This window comes from Gopherus flavomarginatus, chromosome 11 (genome assembly GCF_025201925.1).
Source record: "Gopherus flavomarginatus isolate rGopFla2 chromosome 11, rGopFla2.mat.asm, whole genome shotgun sequence".
Classification (NCBI taxonomy): domain Eukaryota; kingdom Metazoa; phylum Chordata; order Testudines; family Testudinidae; genus Gopherus; species Gopherus flavomarginatus.
In genome coordinates, this window is record NC_066627.1 from 16,192,634 (window position 1) to 16,219,841 (window position 27,208).

The 27,208-nt window shown below is 42.3% G+C and overlaps 2 protein-coding genes and 1 pseudogene across 2 annotated transcripts; 2 read left to right on the forward strand and 1 right to left on the reverse strand.

The window, feature by feature from the left end:
- Nucleotides 1-2,089: 2,089 nt before the first annotated feature.
- Nucleotides 2,090-3,061, forward strand: LOC127030885 (olfactory receptor 11A1-like). Its single transcript, XM_050917587.1, has one exon. It carries the CDS (start codon nt 2,090-2,092, stop codon nt 3,059-3,061), a length of 972 nt encoding a protein of 323 aa, XP_050773544.1.
- A 5,791-nt stretch (nt 3,062-8,852) lies between these two features.
- On the forward strand, nt 8,853-11,993 carry LOC127030886 (olfactory receptor 12D2-like; annotated as a pseudogene).
- A 9,131-nt stretch (nt 11,994-21,124) lies between these two features.
- Nucleotides 21,125-22,060, reverse strand: LOC127030887 (olfactory receptor 5V1-like). The gene has a single exon (XM_050917588.1). The coding sequence runs from the start codon at nt 22,055-22,057 to the stop codon at nt 21,125-21,127; it is 933 nt and encodes a 310-aa protein (XP_050773545.1). The 5' UTR covers nt 22,058-22,060.
- Nucleotides 22,061-27,208: the final 5,148 nt, after the last annotated feature.

The window sequence follows — 27,208 nt, forward strand, 5'->3', positions numbered from 1 at the left end:
TCAAAACCACAACCCAAAAAGCAATGAATCAGATCTAAAAAGTCAAAAACAATATCCTTACACCAACATAGAAGGGTTTTTCTACCTCCAAAAGGGAGAAGAGTCAGAGATTCCATTAACTCTATAAGGGATTTTGCTATTCCTGTTGGTTTTATGTTGCAACTGCTCCGATACTACAGAGATTTATTATAAATCCCCATGATATCTACTGAAATCTTTTAAAGTTAATAGACAAAGTGTCTCAGACTGCGTGATCCAGCTGCCAGGGTGCTGTGTTTTGATTCAGAAAGCCTCGATGCCAATGCCTATTTCATGACACTTTGGTAGTCACTTCCCTTCTCTGTACCTCAGTTTCCTCATCTGTAAAATGGGGATAATGACCCTTGCCATGCTGTGTCATGTGCTTTGAGATCTATGGCTGTAAATTGGCCTGGAGAGACAGATATCATTATTAAATGCATGGAAACTTACTGCCCATTCTCTTGGGCTTTTGACATACACACAACGCACGTGGAGAAAGGGAGATTTTCTTTGAGATTCAAATGTCTGTGGCATCAGTTTTGGTGTGACATTGTTTTAACAAACATCACAGCATTAATTCCCTTGTGAAGGTAATTCTCAGTGCTCATTGGCAGCAGAACTCATGGGAGATCCCAGCAGCAGAATGGGCTGGGGGAGGCTGCTTTCCCTGATAAACCCTGCAAGAATCCGGAGCAGGAGGCAGATAAGGGTTTGTGTGATGCAGACAATCATGATGAGCTGCAGGAGACACCCATCCCAACAGCAGCTTGTAGGTGTCTCTGGAGGAACTGGGAGGACAAGACTGACTGTGAGGCCAGACCCTGGCACTGCCAATGGGCTGCTTCGAGATGAGGATTAAAGGTCAGTGTTAACAATCTCAGGGCAAACCCTCAATCTCTTTCTCAGATTCAGACCCTAATCTGAAAGACACTCCTCTTTAGCAGTGTCCTCACTTATTTGACTAAATAAGGGCTCTATTACCTCATCACGATGTTCTGCCAGGGAAACTGGTGAAACATAAAGGAGATCTCACTATACATCACTCTACTTAGCTATTTCCTACAGAACTATATATCTCTATATTGAGCATTTTAAACAATCCTGCTCTATATTTCTCTCGGTTTCTGTTCTCTGCTGTTCCACAGCCTTCCTGTATAGCCTTGAGCTAGTCATCCTGGGCCAGATGTTCTGAAGGTATTTAGGTGCCTGGTGGGATTTTAAAAAGCATCCAGCTGCCTAAAAGCCATCTAAATCAATTAATTTTAATTACCCAGATGATTCTGAAAATCCCACTAGGAGCCTAAATATCTTTAAAAAACTGGCTCTGGATGCTTCTTTGGAAAATCTGTTTTAGCCCAATACAGTTAATTGAGCTCAGTGCAGGGGTAACTGGGGAACTTCTTTGGTGCGTGTTGCAGAATAGATCAGATAAGATAATCGTAGAATCATAGAATCGTAGAACTGGAAGAGCCCTCGAGAGGTCATCTAACCTAGTCTCCTCCAATTGAGGCAGGACTAAGTATTGTCTACTGATAGGTGTATGTCTATCCTGCTCTTAAACATCTCCAATGAGAGAGATTCCAAAACCTCTCTAGGCAATTTATTCCAGTGCTTAACCACCCTCACAGTTAGGACGTTTTTCCAAATATTCAACCTAAACTATCATCGCTGCAATTTAAGCCCATTACTTCTTGTCCTAACTTCAAAGTTTAAGGGGAACAATTTCCCCGTTAACGCCTTGTAACAACCTTTTGGTCACTTTTTCCCTTTAAATAGATGAATCTCCAATTGAAAAAAAAAATGGGAACGGGTGTGGCTACAACATAAATTAACTGTGTTGCAGCTTTTTGGGTGAGGTTGTAGGAAATCTCTTTCTCAATACACTATGCAATGTCTGCGTGTGAAGCAGTTCGTCGCTGGAGAAAGGATACAAACTCTAATCAAAGTTTTCAATGTCAATGTTTAGGGAATCCAATGGATGGCAATCCACTCCCTTTAACTATATGATTATTCCTTTTTCTCAATCACCAGCTGCATCACACAGGGAATTGTGAAGGTGGAAACCTACATGTACTCCATGGAGGAAGGAAAAGCAGAAAATCAAACATCTATCACAGAATTCATCCTGCTGGGATTTGGGAACCTCCCTGAACTGCAAATTATTTTCTTCCTCCTTTTTCTAGTTATCTACATTGTCACCATGACTGTAAACATGCTCATTGTAGCGCTAGCTGTGGCTGATCCACACCTGCACACCCCTATGTATTTCTTCCTGGGGAATTTGTCCTGCTTGGAGATCTGTTGCACCTCAGCCATTCTTCCCAGGATGCTGTCCAGCCTCTTGAGTGGGGACAGAACCATTTCTGTAACCGGCTGCATTGTGCAATTTTATTGGTTTGGTTTCCTAGTGACTGCTGAGTGCTCTCTGCTAGCTGTGATGTCATACGATCGATACTTAGCAATATGTAAGCCCTTGCACTATGCAATCCATATGAGTGGCAGGTTCTGTATGCAGCTAGTAGCTGGATCTTGGCTAAGTTCATTCATAATTCTTACCACATTAATATCTTTTATGTCACAATTAACCTTCTGTGGCCCTAATGAAATTGATCATTTTTTTTGTGATCTCACCCCAGTGATTAAACTCTCCTGCAGTAACACCAGTCTGGTTACCCTGGTGACTCTCATATTCTCCTCCATAGACACTGTTCCCCCATTTCTGTTGACCTTGATATCTTATGTTTGTATCATCTCCACTATCCTGAGGATCCCTTCCACCAGCGGGAAGCAAAAGGCATTTTCCACCTGCTCCTCCCATCTTATTGTGGTTACACTTTTCTATGGGACACTAATAACTGTCTACATGCTACCAAGCACTGGTGCCCTGAAAGTCCCAAACAAAGTGTTTTCTGTCTTCTACACGGTCTTGACACCGCTGATTAATCCTCTCATCTACAGCCTGAGAAACAAAAAGGTCAAGGAGGCCCTGAAGAGAGTGCTACAGAAATGTAGAGTATTCCCAGGAAGTCAGAGAAATTGATAGAAATGGTAATAAATCAGTACACTAGTCAGAAAGAACCCATCTACATAGTCAAAGTTCTTATCAGTTAAAGCATCCTGTGGTATAGGAAGAAAATACTGAGGATATTTTTAGAGCTGTATCTCCCATTCAGTTGTATTTATTTAGATAAATAATGGTAGATCCTCAGCTAGTATACATTTCAGTAGATTCATTTATTTCAGTTCAGATTGGAACCAGACAATGATCTCCCCCAAATATGTTTTCAAAAATTCCATCCTGAACTCCTGTCATCTTGGCCAAAATGAAAAGCACAGCTAAGTGCAAGATGGGGAATGAAAACATTCTTTACTGTTCCCAGAATTATTTCAGTCTCTCTTACCTTGGCTGGTAGGGGTTCTTCTATACTAGGAGAAACAGGAAGAGTGGGGAAAATATACAACCCTAGTCTGAGTAGGAGAAATGTTCAAAGATGGAGTAGAGAAGCTAGGCCTTCAACCATCTGGATATTTTTTATTTCTGGATATTATTTAACAGTGTAAAATGACTCCCCCTTCTATCTCAGAACTCCAACCCCACCCTGAAAAAATGAAATGAATAAAATCTAAAAAAAACAAAAAAACCCCAAATTCTACCCCAGAGCGGATTTTTTTTTTAACCTCCAAAAGGGAGAAGAACCAGAGACTTCATTAAATGTACAAGGGACTTTGCTATTCCCATGTTGATTTTATGTTGAAGCTTCCCAAATATAAAAGTGATGGGCAGTAATCAGGTAGATACTGGAATCAGAGAATTGTAGGACTGGAAAGGACCTTGAGAGGTCATCTAGTGCAATCCCCTGCATTCATGGCAGGATTAAGTATTACTTAGACTGTCCCTGACAGATATTTGTCTAACCTTTCAAATCTTTGAAAGGTAATAGACAAAGTCTCTCAGTTTGTGTGTTCCAGCAGCCATGGTAATACGCTTTGACTGAGGATGCCCGGGAGCTATTCCCAGATATGTGAATGCTTGCTTCATGACCATTTGGGACTCACTTTCCTTCTTTCTACCTCAGTTTCCTCATCAGTCAAATAGGGTGTCATAACTATGAAGGGAATGGAACAGCCCTCCTGTGTACAATACTGTAAATTCCCTCATGGCCAGAGACACCAGAATCCTTTTACCCGTAAAGGGTTAAAAAGCTCAGGAAACCTGGCTGACACCTGACCCAAAGGACCAATAAGGGGACAAGATACTTTCAAATCTTGGGGAGGGGGAAGGCTTTTGTTTGTGCTCTTTGTTTTGGGGGTTGTTTGCTCTTGAGACTAAGAGGAACCAAACATCAATCCAGGCTCTCCAAATCTTTCTGAACCAGTCTCTCATATTTCAAACTTGTAAGTAATAGCCAGGCAAGGTGTGTTAGTTTTATTTTTGTTTTCTCAACTTGTAAATGTTCCTTTTTGCTGAGAGGATTTTACCTCTGTTTGCTGTAACTTTGAACCTAAGGCTAGAGGGGGTTCCTCTGGGCTCTATGAATCTGATTACCCTGTAAAGTTATTTGCCATCCTAATTTTACAGAGAGGATTTTTACCTTTCTTTCTTTAATTAAAAGCCTTCTTTTTAAGGACCTGAATGATTTTTCCTTGTTTTAAGATCCAATGGGATTGGATCTGGACTCACCAGGAATTGGTGGAGGAAAGAAAGGGGGATGGTTAAATTCTCCTTGCGTTAAGATCCAAGAGGTTGGATCGTTGTTCACCAAGGACTTGGTGAGGAATCTCTCAAGACTATCCAAAAGGGAGCTAGTATTTGAGAGTGGTGGCAGCAAGACCAGGTCTAAGCTGGTAATTAAGCTTGGAGGTGTTTATGCAGGTCCCCACATCTGTACCCTTAAGTTCAGAGTGGGGGAGGAACCTTGACACAGGGAAAATGCTATCAGTCTCCTGTGTAATGTAATTTGAGATCAACACATGAAGAATGATCTGGTAGAGCTAGATATCATTATTAAAGGCATGGAAACATATTTCCCATTCTCTTGGGCTCTTGGCACACATACAGCATATGGGGGGAAAGGGAGGTTTCCTTTGGAATTAGAATGCCAGTAGCATCATCTTTGGTGTGACACTGTTTTAACAAATACCACCACGTTAATTCCCTTGGGAAGGTAACTCTGAGTGCTCAGTGACAGCAGAGCCCACGGGAGATCCCAGCAGCTTGAAGGGCCAGGTGGCGGCAGCTGTCCCTGATAAACCCTGCAAGGAGTCAGACAGGGGTTTGTGTGACACAAACAATCATGACTAGCAGCAAAAGAGAGAGACCAATCCCAACAGCAATATATAGGTTTCTACAGAGTTACTGAAAGGACAAGACTGACTGTGAGGCCAGACCTGGTCACCGTCGAAGGAGAGGTTTCTGCTTCATGGTGAGGATTAAAGATTAGTGTTAACAGTCTCAGAGCAAAATCTCTGTCTCTTTCTCAGACACAGCCCTTAATGTGAAAGACACTCCTCTTGGACAGTGTTCTCACCCCCTGGAAGCTTTGCCCTGAATAAGGACTTAAGAATCGGAATGTGATGCATCACCAGGGAAGCTGATGAAGCATAAATGAGATGTATCTATCTACACATATGTACTTTTCTATCTCTTTATAGAGCCCCTTATACAACCACTATCTATTTAGCCCCATCCACATCCTTCTTTTAGCTATTCCCAATAAACTCATCCCTCTATTCACCATCTTAAACAATCCTTCTATCTATCCCTTTCTCAAATCCCTCAGAATCTTTCTATCTACCCTGTTACACACCTACCTATCTATCCCATAAACACCCCTCTGTCTATCTATGCATCATCTTAAACATCTCTCTGCTTCTCACACTCCTTTGCTTGTCTCTTCTCCTCTCTGGCATCTCATCACTTTCTCAGGGAATGTTTTCTCAGATGCCTTTCCAGATCTTTCTATGGAACAGATTCTTGGAGACCTTCTTTGCCTAATCTCCTGAGATGCTCCAGGTCTACTATCAGGCATCTTGTCTCCATGATTTCTAGTGGGCTGAACAGAGACACTGGATTTATGGATTATTACAACAGTCTTTAACCCACTAACCCTTCTTTTTGTTTTATGACTGCAGAGATGTTAACAGGCCACTCTACCTTGAAGGGTTCCATACAATATGTGCAAGCTACTTATGCAAAACAATCTGTTCTTCCTTGCCTTTAGCTGTGAAGCTCCAAATACCTTTTCTAGACCTGAAGCTGAGCTCTGTGTAGCTCAAAAGCATGTCTCACTCACCAACAAAAGTTGTTCCAAGAAAAGATATGACCTCCCTCATCTTGTCTCTTCAATAGCAAGAGCTGGCAATATAGATAGCATTTTCCTAAACATACACATTTTATTTAAAATTCTTGTCTAAACCAGTTAGGACCAAAACATGACCTGTAGTTATGCCCTAAACTATCTCTAGCTTGCCTCTGAATGGTCTTCCTTCACTTTTCTTATATTTTATCAAACCTCACTTGAGAATTGTCAAGCATATTTTTAGGAAAGGGATGTTTTGGGCCTACTTATATTTCAACATATTTCTCTGGAACATAAGTAATTGTCATTTTTATGGGCTAGCGTGTACATTAGAAATGCATTGAGTAGACACTGGAAATCCTTACCAATTTGAAAATAGTGGCACTTGTGAGACAAATTTTGCCTGGCTATTTATTGCTCCATTTTAGTTTTGAAGAGGAAGGATACTCTGATGTTTACGCCACTAGCCTGTCATTAAGGAGATTTGGTTTCTATTCTCTGCTCTACCACAGCCTTTCTTTATAGCCTTGTGAGTCATTCTGAGCCAAATTGTCAAAAGTATATAGTTGCCTAGTTGGATTTTAAAATGATTTTGGTGCTTGACACTTATTTAAATCAATGAGTTTTAATTACCTTGAAAATTCAACCAGGTGCCTAAATACATTTTAAAAATCTGGCCATTAGACCTTTTCTTGAAATTACATTTTAGCCAAACACTATTTATTGAATTCAGTGCTGTGGTAACTAAGGAAATTCTATGGCATGTGTTGTAGAGGAGGTCAGACCACAAGATCAAATAGTCCCTTCTGGCTGTTAAATCTATGAATCTATAAATGAATAAAGATGGGGGCAGGGGTAGAAGAAAGATATATTAATGGTGTTGCTGCACTTGGCTAGGCTGGTAGGGAACCTCTATCCCAATACCCTCTGCAACACCTGGGAGTGAAGCAGTTCCTTAGCTGAGAAAAGAGCTTGCAATCTCAATTTTTATGGAATGAAATGGGTGGAAATCAACTGAGTTTAATAATACAGCAAGCTCCCCAAATGAGTATTGCTTTTTCTCAATCACCAGGTACATCACACACAGAACGGTGGAAATGGAAACCTTCATGCAACTCATGGAGAAAAGAGAAGGGGACAGCCAAATGTCTACCACGCAATTCATCCTGATGGGATTTGAGAAGCTCCCTGAATGGCAAATTCTTTTCTTCCTGCTGTTTCTAGTGCTCTACTTAGGAGTGGTCTATGCTACAGAGCTTTATTGGTATAACTATGTCACTCAGGGCCACACTCCTTCTCCCACTAGAGCACTGTTTCCCGAATTTTTGGCTGAAAAATATTCTGATGAATATTCTGATGAAAATGTGGCATTTTCCATGTAAAGCAGTTTTGATGGACAATCTTCAACAGCCGTATTTAACACATTATCAGACCTAAAATAATGCACCCTAAAATACTTTATAAAAAACTATATATTATAAAGTTGCACAAAGAAAGGGATTAATAAGTAATACATTTGGATGAATAATGCATCACTGTTACCAATTTCACTCAACCATCGCTAATACAACAGATCAATTGATACTAGACTTGTCCGTTTAGAGAAGAAGTGATCAAGCTACAGATGGGCCATCACCAACATGCAGAAACTCCTAAGCACATACTCCTCAGAACCTGTAAAATCAGCAAAGAGTCCTATGGCACCTTATAGACTAACAGATGTATAGGAGCATGAGCTTTCGTGGGTGAATACCCACTTCGTTGGATGCATGTAGTGGAAATTTCCAGGGGCAGGTATATATAATCAAGCAAGAAGCAGGCTAGAGATAATGAGGTTAGTTCAATCAGGGAGGATGAGGCCCTCTTCAAGCAGTTGAGGTGTGAAAACCAAGGGAGGAGAAACTGGTTTCGTAGTTGGCTAGCTATTCACAGTCTTTGTTTAATCCCAGGCACATCACACAATCCATTGTCTACAGCCAAGCACTGAGGTACAACCGCATCTGCTCCAACCCCTCAGACAGAGACCAATACCTACAAAATCTTATCTCTAGCCTGAAGGACAGGTGACACTTTATATGGGTTTAATCAGGCCACAACTTTATTACTAGATGTGTGGGACTACCTGGCAGATAAAAGCGCATAGTGCAGGTAGGGTGATCAGATGTTCAGATTTTATAGGGCTAGTCCCTATATTCAGGGCTTCATCTTATATAGGTGCCAATTACCCGCCCACCCCATACTTACTATCTGGTTTTTCATACTTACTATCTGGTCACCTCCTTTCCCAATGGAGTACCTGCACTGTATGTCCTCTGCACACTTACGTCCTGATGCCTGTCGCTACTCACCATAACAAAGTCCTCCCTGAACCTGCTGTGGGGAAGGAGAAAGATCCTCACTCCATTTAGGCTTATCTGGTGGCGAGGGAAAAATTCCTTCCCAGGCCTCCCAGAAAGGAGTGGCTAATACAATGCTCAAAGCAGGTTCTGACCAAAACCTGGTATTTTGCCACCTCAAGGGGAGGGAGGGTGCATGCTGCTCCACCTGGTAGGGGAAAAGGGGCTTGTGCATGTGTTTATATAAATTTTGTTTCATTGTGCACTTATATTTTATATAAAACCAATAAACATGCCGTTAAAAAATCTCACCATTCACATCAAGGCTACCCAGTTTCTCCACTTTTCCTAGTTCTCATTGCAATAGGAGAACCCCTGGCAGCCAGGGTTAGAGACAATGAAATAATATTGGGAATAAAAGTCAATTCAGCTGTAGCAACTTACACCAGCTCAAGCACTGCTTTTATTCATCTAAATAAATGCAACTCAAAGGAACATGCAACACTAAAAAGTCCTCAGTATCTTCTCCCTATAACTCAGGATGTTTTGACTGACAAGAGCTTAGACTGCTCCTTTCTGACCAGCAAATTGATTTATTAGCATATAAATCAATCTCTCTGAATGCCCGACATTTCTGCAGAGCTCTCCCCAGGGCTTCCTTGACCTCTTTTTTTTCTCAGGCTCTTAATGAGGGGATTGATCAAGGCATCAAGACAGTGTAAAGGACAGAAACACTTTGTTTGAGGCTGCACCTCGATCGCACTTTAATGAAGACTCCCTAAGCCAATGAGAGAGAGTTCTTCTGTCAGCTTAGTTAACCCAACTTCCAGAGAGGTGGTAGCTCTAGTGCAGTGGTTTTCAAACTTTTTTTCTGGGGACTCATTTGAAGAAAATTGTTGATGCCCACAACCCAAAGCTGCTGGGGATGAGGGTTCAGGATGTGGGAGAGGGGCTCTGGGCTGGAACAGGTGGTTGGGGTGCAGGAAGGGATCAGGGCTCTGGGCTAGAGATGCAGGCTCTGGGATGGGGCCAGGGATGAGAGAGGGGATTTGGGCACGGGGTTGGGGTGTGGAATTACCTCTAGCAGCTCCCAGTCAGTGGCACAGCCAGTGCACCGGGGACAGCGCTGCGACACAGAAGCAGCCAGCAGCAGGTCTGACTCCTAGGTGGAGGCACACAAGTGGCTCCACATGACTCTCGCCTGCAGGCACTGCCCCTCCAATTCCCATTGGCAGGTTCCTGCACAATGGGAGTGCACAGCCAGTACTTGGAGTGCCCCTTGCCCTCCCCTCCCTGCCTAGAAGCTGGACCTGCTGCACAGATTCAATACAGACATCCAGAAGTTCAAGTCAGTAGGATCCTGCATCTCTTTTGTATTCTGAACAGATGTTCCTGCTTTTTCTCTTCAGCACCCTTTGACTCCAGTGAGTGTTATTGTTCCAGTTACAAGGAAGGACAGAGCGCCCTATGGCTGAGCTGTGAGGGAGCAGCATGCTAGAGTCACCAAGGATAAGATTTTCAAACTGCCTCAGATTCCTTTTGTAAAGCTTCTGATTCCACAAAGTCAAGTGCTTGGGAAACTTGGGTATTACCCTGAAAATTAAGGTAGGCTTCTAAACTAGGAGTTTCGAAGCACAGCATAGTTAAGAAGGTCGTAAATTGCATAGATCTGTGAATTTCAAGGCCAGAAGGGACAATTATTATCATCTAGTCTGATATCCCATATAACTAGGCTCGACAGATTTCAATTTTTTAAATATATATTTTGATGGATAATATCAATGTTTATTTGTAAACATTTTTATCAATTTAAATTTTCAATTGACGATGAACAGTTTAAGCTTTATAACCATTAAAACACAAATTTGTCAACATCACACATCAAAATATACAACAGCACTAGCTTTAAATCACACTCTAATAAGTTCTCAAGCAGCATTTTTCTTACTATTAATAATCGAAAAAAAAATTCATTGGTTTGTGTGTTGTATGGTGAAATCGACATCTACTGAAAAAAAGCTGATTATGCAGCATTCATTACAACGCTTTTTATACACATTAACGTGAGACTCTAATAAGTTTTCAAGCAGCATTTTCCTAACTTCTACTGTGTTAAAAATCTATTGTCTATGGAAATATTTTTCCATCAGTTTGTGTATGTACATTGAAATAGCTGTTCACCAACATTTACTGACAAAAAAACTAATGCTTCCAAGCATATGTATAACATATGCCAAAGAATCCCATCAAATGATTCCTGCATAAATTGTATGTGAGATATAGCATATAGCATTTCAGTTTAAGACAAGCTGCCAAATTAGGACTCAAAGGACCTGGATTTTACTCCAGCTCAGCCACTCAACTGTTGTTTCCTCTCTTTTCTTCCCCACACACCCGTTGTCTCTCCTGTTTTCTTAGGTTGGAGAGGCCTGGACTCGGGCAGGACTATTTCTCACCCTGTGTCTATACAGTGTAAATGGGGCTGTAACTCAGTTGGCACCACTAATTGCTACAGTATTACAAATCATAGCAGATGTAATGGGAAATACCCAACTGGATTGTTATTAGGTTTATTCATTGCAGCTTCCTGTAAATGTTCTAGGATTCCAGGCACATCTTCTTCTCCATGGTCACCATGCCCAAGATTTTGGCTGGCTTCCTCTCAGGGCACCAGGCTATCTCCTTCACCAGCTGCCTGGAACAGCTCCATTTATTCCACTTCCTGAGCAGCACTGGAGCTGTGCTTCTGGCCATCATGAGCTATGACTGCTATGTGGCCATCTGCAACCCACTGTGCTACAGTGGTCATGAGCCCATCGATGTGCCTGCTCATGGCAGCGGCCCCTGGTCCAGTGGCTTCCTGAATGCTCTGATGCACACAGTCATGAACTCCCAGCTGCACTTCTGCATCCACCACTTCTTCTGTGACATCAAACCCCCGCTGAGCCTGGCCTGTGGCAGCATCCGCCTCAACCTGACCCTTTTCAACATCATCACCGGGGGCATCATAGTCATCCCCTTTATCCTCACGCTTCTCTCCTACCTCTACATTGTCTCCTTCCCATTCCTGAAGGTACAGTAATGGGAGAGCAGGAGGAAGGCCTTCTCCGCCAACACCTCCTACCTCATGGTGGTGACTTTATTTTACATGCCTGGTATCTTTAACTTAGTATTTCCATCTCTGGAGGATACCCCAGAGCAGGACATGATAGTCATCCTCATGTACAGCATCATCACCTCAGTCCTGAACCCCCTGGTCTGCACCCTGAGGAACTGGGAGGTGAAATCTGCCCTGAAGAAAATATTAGAAAGGAAACTGTTCCCTGGAAGGACATGAATAAACTGAATAGTGATTTATAGTAAAGGATAGTTGTGTATTGGACAGAGGATATTTGATTGCAGGGAATAAGAAAAATGGGTGGAAATAATCTATCAGTGGAGAACTGATGAGGAATCCTTTTATTTGACCAAAAGAAAGAAAGAAACAAACAAACAAACAAAAAATCAGTTGCCAACATTTGCATGAGATGTTGGTTTTTCATGGAAGATGTGGAAATTGCCAAAACTCAGAAATCTGCCATCTAGAACCAGGATGTTTTAGTTTCAGGGTTTTGGTTGCCAATGAAATAAAAAAAAAGACAAAAATAGTTTTGTGTGAAAAAATTATGTTGAAATATCCATTTTTCATCAGAAAGTTTTTATGGAAAACTTCCATGCGTCCCTATTAAGAATCCCAGCCATTCTTTATTTCTAACAATGGTCTGAGTCTGATATTTTCAAAGGCATCAGATGGAGTTAGGCACTTAAATCCCATGGGACCTTGATAAGAATTGGGAACCCATAAGTCCATTTGAAAATTTCAGTCTCCATGCATAGCTAAATAATAAATCTACCACCCAACAGACTGCAGAACTCAACCCTGTAAAGCATCTAGCTCCCACAAACATCTAATCTATATCAATCCCTTGTAGTCCCCCACCCATGACACTCTACTTCAGTCCATGCAAATAGATGTTCCTTGGAATGTGCCATGAGGGTCAACCAAACAGGGCTATTTTGGATCTAAAGGAAGAGAGATGTGGGGAGCTCATTCTACAACTGAGGACTTCTCACTCAGAAGGCTTTGGGCTAGATAAATAAAGGCATGGAGACATTTCAACCATGATATTGGATAAAGTTCATAGGAGAGCAACAACACTGATTAAAAGGTCTAAAAAAAACCATGATCTACAAGTAAAGATTGAAAAAAAATAGGTTAGTTTAATCTAGACAAGAGAAGACTGAGGGGCAACATGTTAACAATTTTCAAATATGTAAAAGGTTATTATAAAGTGGAAGGTGATGAATGATTCTCTGTAACCACTGAGTACAGGAAAAGAAGCAAGGGGCTTAAATTGCTGCAAGGGTAGTTTACGCTAGACATTAAGAAAAACTGGAATAAATTGCCTAGGAAGGTTGTAGAATCTCTTTCTTTGGAGGTTTTTAAGAGCAGGTTATAGAAACACCTGTCATGGATGGTCTAGATAATTCTTAATCATAGACTCATAGACTTAAGGTCAGAAGGGACCATTATGGTCATCTAGTCTGATCTCCTGCACAACGCAGGCCACAGAATCTCACCCACCCACTCCTGCAACATACCTCTAACCTATGTCTAAGTTACTGAAGTCCTCAAATCATGGTTTAATGACCTCAAGGTGCAGAGAATCCTCCAGCAAGTGACCCATGCCTCACGCTGCAGAGGAAGGCGAAAAACCTCCAGGGCCTCTGCCAATCATCCCGGGAGGAAAATTCCTTCTGGACCCCAAATGTGGCCGTCAGTTAAACCCTAAGCATGTGGGCAAGACTCACCAACCAGCACCCAGGAAAGAATTCTCTGTAGTAGCTCAGATCCACACCATCTAATATCCCATCACAGGCCACTGGGCATATTTACTTGCTAATAATCAAAAATCAATTAATTGCCAAAATTAGGCTATCCCATCATACCATCCCTTCCATTAATATATCAAGCTTAGTCTTGAAGCCAGATATGTCTTTTGCCCCCACTACTCCCCTTGGAAGGCTGTTCCAGAACTTCACCCCTCTAATGGTTAGAAACCTTCGTCTAATTTCTAGTCTAAACTTCCTAGTGTCCAGTTTATATCCATTTGTTCTTGTGTCCACATTTGTACTAAGCTTAAATAATTCCTCTCCCTCGCTGGTATTTATTCCTCTTATATATTTATAGTGAGCAATCATGTCTCCCCTCAGCCTTCTTTTGGTTAGGCTAAACAAGCCAAGCTCTTTGAGTCTCCTTTCCTAAGACAGGTTTTCCATTCCTCGAATCATCCCAGTAGCCCTGCTCTGTACTTGTTCCAGTTTGAATTCATCCTTCTTAAACATGGGAGACCAGAACTGCACAAAGTATTCCAGATGGGGTCTCACCAATGCCTTGTATAGTCCTGCCATGAATGCAGGGGACTGGACTAGATGACCTCTCAAGGTCCCTTCCAGTCCTATGATTCTAAGATTCTATGAGTTAGCTCTAACCTCTTGGTATCGGGAAACCTGAAAGCCAACTTCAGAGTAAGATGATCAGTTGGATCATGCAGTGCTGGAAGGGGTCCCTAGAGACCTCGAACAAGACTTATATCAGGAACACTGTACTGGGGAAAGCATGGACATCTTCCTGAGTGCCTGTAACATGTGATAGTGGGAATTTGGCATTGGTCCATGGAAGGGGGAGGTACTGAGTCAGAGGCAGATGGTGCCATGGTCAAGCAACCAGGTGCAGATGATCTAAGGGGCTGCACTGGAGCTGGGGGAGGGTCTTCATGCTCAAGCAAAAGTGAGAGCTGTACTGTTGACCTGCAGTGATCAGGAGAGACTTCTCTGTGACCATCAAAGAAGCAGTCAGATTTGAGAGTCCCTGAGCAGACACTAGAGTCAACGGTGCAGGGATGGGGGTGAATTTAACTCCCAAGAATAAAGAACAAAAGTGCCAATCTCTTCAATTAGCTCCCAAAAGAGGGAGACAGATAGACCATAGGGGAGGTGAAGATCTCTGCCCTGAGGGCTGAATCTCACAGGCCTGCTTTTACTTATTGCAGCAAGAAGATACCCCAAGGAGAATGATACCAGCCAATTCAAAGAATTGGGTGCTTGCTGCTTGTTCAGCTCAGGACAGTGTGGGGATGTTAATGTGAAATCTGTGGTGTATGTTTTAAATACATAGGACTTGTGGCTTGTGTACCTCTTGGTACTGAAAAAATCTGTAGGTTACATACTATTATTGTTTTGTTTGCATAATGCTTGCTGTATTGCTATAATGAAAAGATTATGTGTATATTTATGAGGAATCTTTATTAACTCTCAAATTGTCCTTTTAATAAACTTGAAGGTTTGTTTTTAGTCTGAACAGCTTTATACATTGTGGTATCTTTATTCCAAACTAGAGCAACTCCAAGTACTGGCATCTACAACTGTCCCAATTTTCATATATACCTGATGTATTATTGTCCACAGGTGGGTGTTCCATGGTCAAAACAGGACTAAAATGGAATTATTGTGGGTATTTGTGAAATCCAAGTTGGCTGGGCTACACCAAGTCAGCCTTTCCTCAGATATACAAAACCAAAACTAGAAAGAGACCCTATCCCACTCAATTTTAGCCAAGATGCTTGTGGTTAGGGCACTCTGCTGGTAGACAGGAGACATGGGCTCCAGCCCCTGCTCCAAGTCAGGCAGGGCTGTGGTCCTGAGTGCTCTGACCACTGAGACATTGAGTTTAATGGGACATCCTTCCAAAAAAGTTTCGCCCCCACTTGTACTTTGTGTGAGGGGAGGGGGTAACACTTTCCAGGGGGACTCTAGGTTGTGAGGTACCTTATCACTGCCTGCCCTTAACATGAAGCAATCTTGTCTATGACTACTGTGGTTCAGCTCCTTGAAACCAACAGCCTCTGAGATCTCACCCTCTCTGTGCAGAGTAGTGCTTTGTACACACCAACCACTGCACACCAACCACTTTGGAGTGCTCCCTGCAGTGTTCAGCCCCTGTCACTGGCCACACAGTAATTACTAAGTCTGCTGCCTCCAAAGGTTGTTTGGCCCAGCTATGCATTCACAATTTGCTTACCGTTACAAATGGAAGTTTATTAACTAAGGTAGAGATTGAAGGGATGCTGAATAAGAATAGTGGAAGCAGCTATGATTACAAATTCAATAGAAGTATAACACGCTTCTAAGTGACTAAACATGATTTGAGCAGGTTAAAAATCTGCCTAAAATTAAGTAGTTCTCCTAAAGCAACATCTCAGCATCACCAGCCTCCAGGGCCAGGATTCAGCTCTCATGGATGCAAAAAGTATTGTGTTTTTTGTTCTTCAGTGTGGGACCAAAAAATGTCCTTTTTCCTCCTTATAGTCCAGTCAACCATTGACACCTATTCTTGTTTGCTCTCCAAAGTGCTGCTGCTATTTTGCTTTTCTCATCCTCTTCTTAATTTGCTTTTCCTGTTGACTTCAGATGCAGACGAATGCCCATTCCATCTGATTTATCCTCCTCTCGCTGCATCCCGAGCCTAGGCAGACAGGTAACCCAACATTTCTTTGTCTGGGCAAACCTTGTTCATCAACCCTGCCTAGTTACATAGTTTGAACATGTTTTTGATACACATTCTTCTTGAATTACACTCTGTAGCCTTATTGATGATTGATGACAGATGATTGATTAATTAATTAATTAATATTGATTATAGATTAATTTCTTAGAGCACAGCGGTCAAGAAAGTTTCAGTCTCCTGAGGGCTACAGTATCAGGAATGTTGTTATCAGTATAATTAGAATGAGAGACTTTAAGTACACACAAGAAAAAACTGCAGCTTGCCAGAAGTCCCTTTATTAGCAAATCCATTAAGCAGATAAACAATCGCACAAACACCAAACACCAAACATACAACAGAAGATAGATAGATAGTCCAAAGCAGTTAGCCCCAGGACCAGAATCACTCACTTCTCACCTCTCCTTCTGGGAGACCCTGGAGTGTCAGTCATTATTTTCCCCATCATCATCTTCATTGTAATCACCATCATTGTGATTGTTATGCTGGTGTCTTTCATTTCTCCCCAATACATGGGCTGGGCAATACCTTTTGATCCTGTGTTATGCTTACTCCTGCTAAGGCTCACACAATGTATAAGGGATCCAACCTCTTTTTCCTTATCCTTCCTTATACTTTCATACCTCATTAATTTAAAGGTTCCCCAGTTCTCAATGACTATTCCACTTCGTTCCTCTTCTTCTCACTAACATCTATGTCAATGAGTTCCCATAGCAACTTGAGGTTATTACAGAATCCCACAAAATGTAACTTATGGGCATCTTGTGGTATTAACTGGCACATTGCAGCATATTTTTCAGTCAATATCTGCATAGTTTCCAGAACTTCAGCATATCTAATGAGGTTCAACAAGGACAAGTGCAGAGTCCCGAACTTAGGAAGGAAGAATCCCATGCACAGGCTGGGAAATGACTGGCTAAGCAGCAGTTCTGCAGAAAAGGACCTGGGGATTACAGTGGATAAGAAGCTGGATATGAGTCAGCAGTGTACCCTTGTTGCCAAGAAGGCCAATGGCATATGGGGCTGTATTAGTAGGAGCATTGCCAGCAGATCAAGAGATGTGATTATTCTCATCTATTCAGCATTGGTGAGACCATACCTGGAATACTGTGTCCAGTTTTGGTCCCTCCACTTCAGAAGGGATGTGGACAAATTGGAGAGAGTCCACTGGAGGGCAATAAAAATGATGAGGGGGCTGGAGCACATGACTTACGAGGAGTGGCTGAGGGAACTGGGGTTATTTAGTTTGCAGAAGAGAAGAGTGAGGAAGGATTTGATAGCAGTCTTCAACTACCTGAAGGGGGGTTCCAAAAAGGATGGAGCTAGGCTGGAATTGGTTACCTAGGGAGGTGGTGGAATCTCCCTCCTTAGAGGTTTTTAGGGTCAGGCTTGACAAATCCCTGGCTGGGATGATTTAGTTGGCGTTGGTCCTGCTTTGAGCAGGGGGTTGGACTAGAAGACCTCCTGAGGTCTCTTCCAACCCTAATCTTCTGTGAATCTATGATTTAACATCTTTCACTGTAATCTTACAGTTCATAATTACAGGGTTATCTTTTGGACCACAGATCATGGCAAACTGTTTCAGGCCTAACAGCTTGTGTGACTAAGCTGAATATCTTATATATCCCACCCATCATCCTGGTGTCATAGAGCCTGAGCTCTTAGCAAACCAAGCCAGGCTCAGATTTTTCACTGATGCCTAGATCTTCTGAAAACAAGTATCATTAATTTAATTGTTATTGCACTAGACAGCTTACAAAAATCTCACCCTAAGAGTCAGAGCTAGGATGAGATTGCAAGCTTCATGGTTCTTCAACTGCTCATCACAAAATAGGTCAGACCTAGTCCCAGCACTTTGATCAATAGCAAAATATCTGATTTCCCAAATCTGAGTGAACCAAACACAGGGGTTATTCTCCCACAGTCTGGGGCTGTCAAAGGAAAGGCAATTAAGTCCCCACATTTTATTGAAATTCAATGTGAGATAGATGTCTGGTTCAGACCAGCAAGTGATGCATGCTACAGAGGAAGGCAAAAAATTCCCAGGGTTTCTGGTAATCTGACCTGGTGAAAATTGCTTCCAGACCCCAGACATGGTGATCAGTTAAACCCCATTACTGAAGCATCTGTGTTCCTCATAATCCTTGAATATATGTATTTATTCTCGAGAAACACTGGTCAGGACGGACAGAAATGCAGGCCTGTGCCTCTAAGAGGGGACAGCTGAGGAGCTGGGAGCTCTTGTAGAATCATGGCAGGGAAAAAGAGGTATATTTTGTGCTATGACATAGATGGTATAAGAAGTGGGATCTGAGCCTACATCGGAGGCCTTTGATCTTTAAATTCATGGAACATGTAAGAACTAGACAATGTCCTTTCCTCAGGTCATAGCTCCAGGAGGTTGGTGTTGGCATAACTGGGTTGAGGAGGAATTTGTATTCACCTCTGCTGAAGTATTTCCCAGGAAATTCACTTCACCCGTATTGTCCCAAAGGACTATGCTTTCCTGTCACATCATTCAATAAAGTCCTTAGATCACCCAGGCTCACAATAATACATCACCTTTACATTTAATACAATGGACTCCAGAGATACTTAAACTTACTTCAAGATGTTTTCAAGGATATTGCAGAAACTTGTCATCTCTTTCCCAATCAATTATTAAACAACATTATAAATTGAAAGAAAAAAAAAGATAAAAAATAATATTAGCTAGACAAAAATATTGGCAACCCGTTAAGTATTATTAGTGGTATTACTATTAAATCTATATTAATATAATATCATGCAAAGTCATTAATATGATTAGGTTTGTGCCATTATGATTTATGTACTGATTGCATTTTCTTATTTCCTTAGCACTGAATACATGTTCCCTCTTCCCTGAAACACAGACTTGGAGTTTAATCCTACTGAGCTCAATGACAAAGACTTACTGATTTCATGGGTGAGAAATCAGAGCCATGAAGTCAGCCCCTGCCCCACAAGAGCTCCCAATTGATAACACAGACCCAGAAAAGACAAGATGTCTTATTTGAGGAAGTCTCAATGTAGTATCACTGTTGGGTTTGTCAGCACAATGCACTTGTGAACACTTATTGATATTAATGATGATCAAGGCTCTGTGTCTGTCATGGAGGTCACGGATTCTGTGACTTCTGTGACCTCCATGACTTCTGCAGTGGCCTGTGTGGTTGACCCTGGAGTTCTCTGAGCAGCTCGGGCAGCCCCTGGGCCAGTCACATCAGCTGCTGCTGAGGCAATCTTTGGCCCTCCCATCCCCGAGCAGCAGGAGTTTGGGTAGGGGAGGGGCTCAGGGCTGGGGGGTGGTGTGTGGGGGGGGTGGCAGTATCTAGGGGGAGGCTCCCTGGAAGGGCAACAGGAACTCAGCTTTTAGCTCCACGTGCTGTGTCTGCCTGTGTTTCCCAGTCAATGGGAGCTGCAGACTTGGGGCTTGGGATGAAGCAAAGGCAGCATGTGAACCTAGGAGCTGGAGGTCGCCACTTCCCAGGAGCCAAGTAGGGAGGTCGCTGCTTCCCAGGAGCACCCCCATTATCCTCTCTCCAGTACCCCGAACCCCTGGACCAAGTTTTATTTAGGGGTATATAGTAAAAGTCATGGACAGGACGGGCCATGAATTTTTGTTTACTGCCCGTGACCTATCCATTACTCTTACTAAAAATACCTATGACTAAAACATAGCCTTAATTATGATTGATTTTTGTGCTCCTGCATTGTGATGGGGTATCCACCCTAGACAAGATCTGAGCAGGCTGACAATGTCCAATTGAGCTTATAGGCTGTACCTGGAGGAGAGTCATGGCCAGATAAAATTTAATTGATGATGAAGCCCAGCAGGTTAGGGCCAGGCTGGACATGTACAAATCCATGAAGTTGAGAGCAAAAGGAGGCTGTGGGAGGAGCTCTGCAGCCATTCCCCATAGAGAAAGGAAGTTGTCTAGGGACAAGGAGGAGTTCTAGGGGGAGAGTGAGCCCCCAGGATCCTGTCCTGGACTATGTAGTTTGGTGAGAAGCTGAGAGGTGTGAAGTAGCCACTGTGAGTGGAGGAAGCTCAGACTGGTGAACCCAGAGGTGGGCCAGGAGATAGAGAGATGAAGTAGGATCAATCCCAGGCTAACAGCAACAGGATCTGAGATTGAGCAGACTGTGGTTGCAGGTCATAGGGTCCCCCTGGGCTGTGTCCCAGAGTAGTGGTGGGCCCAGGTTTCCCTACCATCAACTAGGAAAGCGGTTCCAGACATAGACGTGGACTAGAAGACTTCCTGACATGGCATACAGACAGCTTGTCCAGTGCGTCTTTGACATCTTGGAAGGGGAAAACTAAACAGTGACCTGACTATCATGACAGAGGTCCATGTTATGAAGAGGGAACTCCCAGAGAGAAAGAGAGAAAGGCCAAGGTGTAAGCATCCACCGAGAAGAAATGCCTGTCCAGGTGAGAGCTAATCCCCAGACCCAGCCACAAGTAGGTGGCCTAGTGGTGAGTGTACTCTGTTATTTACATATTTTGAATTTGATCACTTATATCTATGTAAGTGACTCTTGGGAGGAAGTGCCTGTGGTGATCATATTCGTGGAATTAATATAATCTTTTAAAATCTGGTCCCTAAATCCCTTTGGAATCAAATCACTTCTGAAAATCCCATTAGGTGCTTAAATGTCTTTGGAAACATCATCCTGATTGACTCACTCAATGTCACACATGAAGGCTGTGGTGGTGTCAAGAACTGCAATGAGCCTGCCAGTACCCCACCCAATAGGCCATGCTTTCCCTGCCCTCTATTACTGTTTCTAAAGGAGAAGGGACATGCCTGGAAATGCTGCCCTTGAAGAAGTGGAAAATCTCAGCCTCTGTTTCCACCCATAAGTTTTTTAAAGGCCTCTTTCACCTCCTTGTTCCGCAAGCTGTAGATGAGGGGATTGACAAGGGGAGTGACCATAGTGTACAGAGCAGCCACAGCTTTGTCTCTGTCCAGGTAAGCAGAGGGGGGCCGGACGTAAGTGTAGATCACGGTGCTATAAAAAAGCGTCACCACCATCACATGAGAGGAGCAGGTAGAGAAGGCCTTGCGCTTCCCTGCAGCAGACCGGATTTTCAGGACAGAAGAGACGATGTAGACATAGGAGAGGAGGGTGAGGAGGAAGCAGCCTATGCCCAGGAACACATCCGTCACCAGGGCCAAGGTTTGGTTGTAGTTTGTGTTGCTGCAAGACAGCTGAAGCAGTGGTGGTAGCTCGCAGAAGAAGTGGTTGATAATGTTGGGCCCACAGAAGGACAAGCGGAGCAAGGAGAGAGTATGTGGCAGAGAGATTAGGAAGCCTGATGCCCATACACCTACTGCCAGGCGGCAGCAGGTCCTCCAGCTCATGACAAGGGAGTAGCGCAAGGGGTGGCAAATGGCCACATAGCGGTCGAAAGCCATGCCAGTCAGCAGCAACAGCTCCGTTGCTAGAAAGGCGGTGAAGAAGTACATCTGTGCTAGACAGCCTTGGAAGGAGATGGCCTTCTTTTGGGCCAGCAAGTTCTTCAGCATTTGTGGCACGGTTGAGGTCACGCAGCCAATGTCCAGCAGGGAGAGGTTGACTAGGAAGAAGTACATGGGAGTGTGGAGTCCAGGCTGTGAACAGATGACTGTGATGATGGAGACGTTCCCAAGCAGGGCCACAGCATATGCAGATGCAAAGGCAACAAATAGTATCAGCTGCACCTGAGGGTGGTCAGAAAAACCCAGCAGAATAAACTCGGACACGCCTGTTTGGTTCCTTGCATCTGCCATCCTGATAATTGAGATCCTACAAGGCTGGCCAATTGGCTTGAGTGAGTGATTGATTTCTGCCAATGGAAGTCCTTTTTTGGAAATTCCAAGGATGTAATTTCCATCCGGATATTGCCAATAAACACAGTTGGATCCACATAAGCATACCTTAGTTCACTGCATGGTTCCTTTTCCTGTAGAACTAAAATCAGAATCCTTAGTATTAAATAATTTGTTGTCCCTCATTGGAGTGTAGAATTTCTACAAAACACATCTCTGAGCTGGCTGTAAAATTCAATGCACTGACATTTCTCCCTACTGTTATACAATATTATAGGATTTTATAAGTGAATAGCAAGATTCTATAATATAATTTCGCATTCTGGTGCCTGTTTCTATGCAATAATATTGATAGGTGTCCTGGGCTGGACATACATGTCCTTTTGTCTAAAAAGAGTCATCTCTTCAAAAGAATCTAAGGAAGTGAGATGTGTAAGTACTACTTTATTTCAATGTGAGTTCAGAGCTTTAAGATCCCTGTAAAAGGAAGATAGGGGTTGTTGAGTAGCCATTGTAACAAACTACTAAAGGAAGTAGTGGAGTCTCCATCTCTGGATGACTTCGGATCCAGACTGGATGCCTTTCTGGAAGATATCCTTTAGCCACACAGCTCAATGCAGGGGCATAACTGGGTGGGATGTAAGGGCCTGTGATACACAGAAAGTCAAATTACATAATCTATTGATCCCTTCTAGCCTTTACCTAGACAGAGAGGGAGAGAGAGAGAAAGAAGGGTTATTTTCCCCTTCACACAACACAGGAGCTTGGGTCACCCAACGAAATTAGTAGGCAGCAGGTTTAAAAAAATCTTAAGAAAGTATTTCTTAACACAACTCACAAGTCAACCTGTGGAACTCATTGCCAGGGGATGTTATGAAGGCCAAAAGTATAACTGGGTTAAAAAAAGAATTAGGATAAATTCAATGGATATTAGTCAGGAATGCACCCCTATGCTCTGGGTGTCCCTAAACTGCCAACTTCCAGAAGAGGGAACAGGACCACAGGATCACATTAAATTGCCATGTTCTGTTCATTCCCTCTCAAACATAGGGCACCAGTGACTGTTGGAAGAGAAGATACAGGGCTAGATGGACCATTGTTGTGACTCAATGTGGTTGTTCTTATGTTCTTGTAGATAGATTATCTATTTCCCTGGCACTGCACCATTATATGAAAGGGCATTCCCTGGTACATCTACACTGTGAGTGGTAGCACGTCTCAGCTCCCAGTTGACAGACTTGGTCTGGCGGGGCTTGTGCTAGGGTGCTAAAATTAGCCATGGGCATGCTGCAGCTCAGACAGGAGCTTGGGGTCTGAAACCTGATGAGGGAGGGAGGCGATTTGGCTCTGAGATTTGCCCCAGGGGCTGCCGCTCACTATGCAAAGCTGCAGGAGATGAGTCTGTTAGTGATTGTTATGACAGTTTTTGGCAGCACTTAGCAATAGTATCAAGAGGGGAATAATCTTGGGTGCAGTTTGCAAAAGCCCTTAGCAGATGTAGTTGCACAAATCCCACTGACTTTCAATGGGATTTTGCTCCTAAGTCTGAAACTCTTTTGAGAAGCTGATCCCTTGGCCTTCAATAAGGCAAGAAGTCAGGATCCTTGGGTTCTATTCTTGGTTCTTCCACTGCCCTGCTGTGTGACCATGGACAAGTCATTTCCCCTATCTGTGCCTCAGTTTCCCTGTAGAAGAATTAAGGTAATAGTGCTGTCCCATCTAGCTAAAGTGCTTTATAATATGTGAATGCAGCTGCGCTGATTCCCTTCCCAGCCAAGATGTTCTTGCGTTAAGCAACGGGGTCAGGCTGCTCCATGTTGAGTGAAGCTAGTTCAAAATGGTTGATTATATTTTACTGGAAATGTTGACAATTTTCATTTTTGTTGACATTTGCTGTGAAATAATTATTTTCTTCCCCCTTGTTTTAAAAAAAAATAAAAACCTGAAAAAATTCTTTCCAAAAACTACCTTTGTTGAAAATACATTGGTTGTAGAAACCTGTTTTAAGTGAAAAATTTCAGCTTTCTGTTGAAAAGACGTGTTTCAGAAACAGAATGTTACCTAAACCAGAAAAGCTTTGACTGACAAGTTTTTGCAGAAAATAAAATGTTCCTGAAAGGAAAAAAAAAGGACATTTCTGGTCCAAATTGTGTTAGATGGAAAATCGTGACCAGCTCTAGTGCTGAGGTGGAAACAGAGACTGGCAGGAGCCAAAGAACTTAAGGGATTTAGGCATCACAATAAAAAAGAATAGAAATGAGAATAGGGCACTTGACCTCCTTTGCTGTTTTTCAGAAGTCCAGCCTGCATTTCCAGCACAGAAAGGAAATCAGCCCTCCAAAAATTAGACTTACATGGCTCAATATCATTAACAGTAGTTATTAAGAATATCATTTACATACTAGTGATTAGCAATTGATAATCAATAACATAATCTGTTCAGTTTATATAACACTTTACATTTTCTCTGCCCCCTGCAGCACACTGCAGATGAGAATCAGCATCACAATCAAAGAAATCCCTGAAGTTCTTACTACAAACTGCTACAACCCTTATTCATGCAGATTATCCTCTAGGTCTTGATTTTGGATGTGAATCATGAAAAAAAAAATCTGTGACAGTTTTGACAAAAATGAACATTTTTCTTTTCTGCTGGAATTTGTCACTGGACACTTTTTGGTTTGCCAAAAACAAAACAAAACAAAAACAGTTTTATTTTTTTTCAACATTATGACAAAAACAATTTTTTCTGCAACAAAAAAATCCATTTAATTGAAAAGCCATTTTCCATTGAAAAATACATGGTTGATGGGGAAAAAATCAGTTATGCCCAGTTGTACTATGTAGGGATTATAATTCTTTCTTGTGTGGACACAGCTATACCAAAACAAAGATGCAATATATCATTGCAGCTATGGACTGTTATAAAGAGGACAGTGAACAAGAACAAGAACATAAGAACGGCCGTACCGGGTCAGACCAAAGGTCCATCTATTCCAGTATCCTGTCTACCGACAGTGGCCAATGCCAGGTGCCCCACAGGGAGTGAACCTAACAGGCAATGATCAAGTGATCTCTCTCCGGCCATCCATCTCCATCCTCTGACAAACAGAGGCTAGGGACACCATTCCTTACCCATCCTGGCTAAAAGTCATTTATGGACTTAAACACCATGAATTTATCCAGTTCTCTTTTATACGCTGTTATAGTCCTAGCCTTCACAACCTCCTCAGGTGAGGAGTTCCACAAGTTGACTGTGCACTGTGTGAAGAAGAACTTCCTTTTATTTGTTTTAAATCTGCTGCCTATTCATTTCATTTGGTGACCCCTAGTTCTTGTATTATGGGAATAAGTAAAAAACTTTTCCTTATCCACTTTCTCCACATCACTCATGATTTTATATACCTCTATCATATCCCCCCTTAGTCTCCTCTTTCCCAAGCTGAAAAGTCCTAGCCTCTTTAATCTTTCCTCATATGGGACCCTCTCCAAATTCCTAATCATTTTAATTGCCCTTTTCTGAACCTTTTCTAGTGCCAGTATATCTTTTTTGAGATGAGGAGACCACATTTGTATGCAGTATTCAAGATGTGGGCGTACCATTGATTTATATAAGGGCAATAATCTATTCTCAGTCTTATTCTAACATCCTATTTGCTTTTTTGACTTCCTCTGCACGCCACATGGACATCTTCAGAGATCTGTCCATGATGACTCCAAGATCTTTTTCCTGACCTCTTGTAGCTAAATTAGCCCCCATCATATTGTATGTATAGTTGGGATTATTTTTCCCAATATGCATTACTTTACATTTATCCACATTAAATTTCATTTGCCATTTTGTTGCCCAATCACTTAGTTTTGTGAGATCTTTTTGAAGTTCTTCACAGTCTGCTTTGGTCTTAACTATCTTGAGCAATTTACTATCATCTGCAAACTTTGCCATCTCACCTTTTACCCCTTCCTCCAGATCATTTATGAATAAGTTGAATAAGATTGGTCCAAGGACTGACCCTTGGGGCACACCACTAGTTACACCTCTCTATTCTGAGAATTTACCATTAATTCCTACCCTTTGTTCCCTGTCTTTTAACCAGTTCTCAATCCATGAAAGGACCTTCCCTTTTATCCCATGACAGCTTAATTTACATAAGAGCCTTTGGTGAGGGACCTTGTCAAAGGCTTTCTGGAAATCTAAGTACTCTATGTCCACTGGATCCCCCTTGTCCACATGTTTTTGACCTCTTCAAAGAACTCTAATAGATTAGTAAGATACGATTTCCCTTTACAGAAACCATGTTGACTATTGCGCAACAGTTTATGGTTTTCTATGTGTCTGCCAATTTTATTCTTAACTATTGTTTCAACTAATTTGCCCGGTATCGATGTTAGACTTACCGGTCTGTAATTGCTGGGATCACCTCTAGATCCCTTTTTAAATATTGGGGTTATATTAGCTAACTTCCAGTCATTGGGTACAGAAGCCGATTTAAAGGACAGGTTACAAACCTTAGTTAATAGTTCCGCAACTTCACATTTGAGTTTTTTCAGAACTCTTGGGTGAATGCCATCTGGCCCTGGTGACTTGTTAATGTTGAGTTTATCAATTAATTCCAAAACCTCCTCTAGTGACACTTCAATCTGTGACAGTTCCTCAGATTTGTCACCTACAAAAGCTGACTCAGGTTTGGGAATCTCCCTAACATCCTCAGCCATGAAGACTGAAGCAAAGAATCCATTTAGTTTCTCTGCAATGTCTTTATCGTCTTTAAGTGCTCCTTTTGTATCTCGATCATCAAAGGGCCCCACTGGTTGTTTAGCAGGCTTCCTGCTTCTGATATACTTAAAAATATTTTGTTATTACCTTTGGAGTTTTTGGCTAGCCGTTTTTCAAACTCCTCTTTGGCTTTTCTTATTACACTCTTGCACTTAATTTGGCAGTGTTTATGCTCCTTTCTATTTGCCTCACTAGGATTTGACTTCCACTTTTTAAAGGAAGTCTTTTTATCTCTCACTGCTTCTTTTACATGATTGTTAAGCCACATTGGCTCTTTTTTAGTTCTTTTACTGTGTTTCTTAATTTGGGGTATACATTGAAGCTTGGCCTCTATT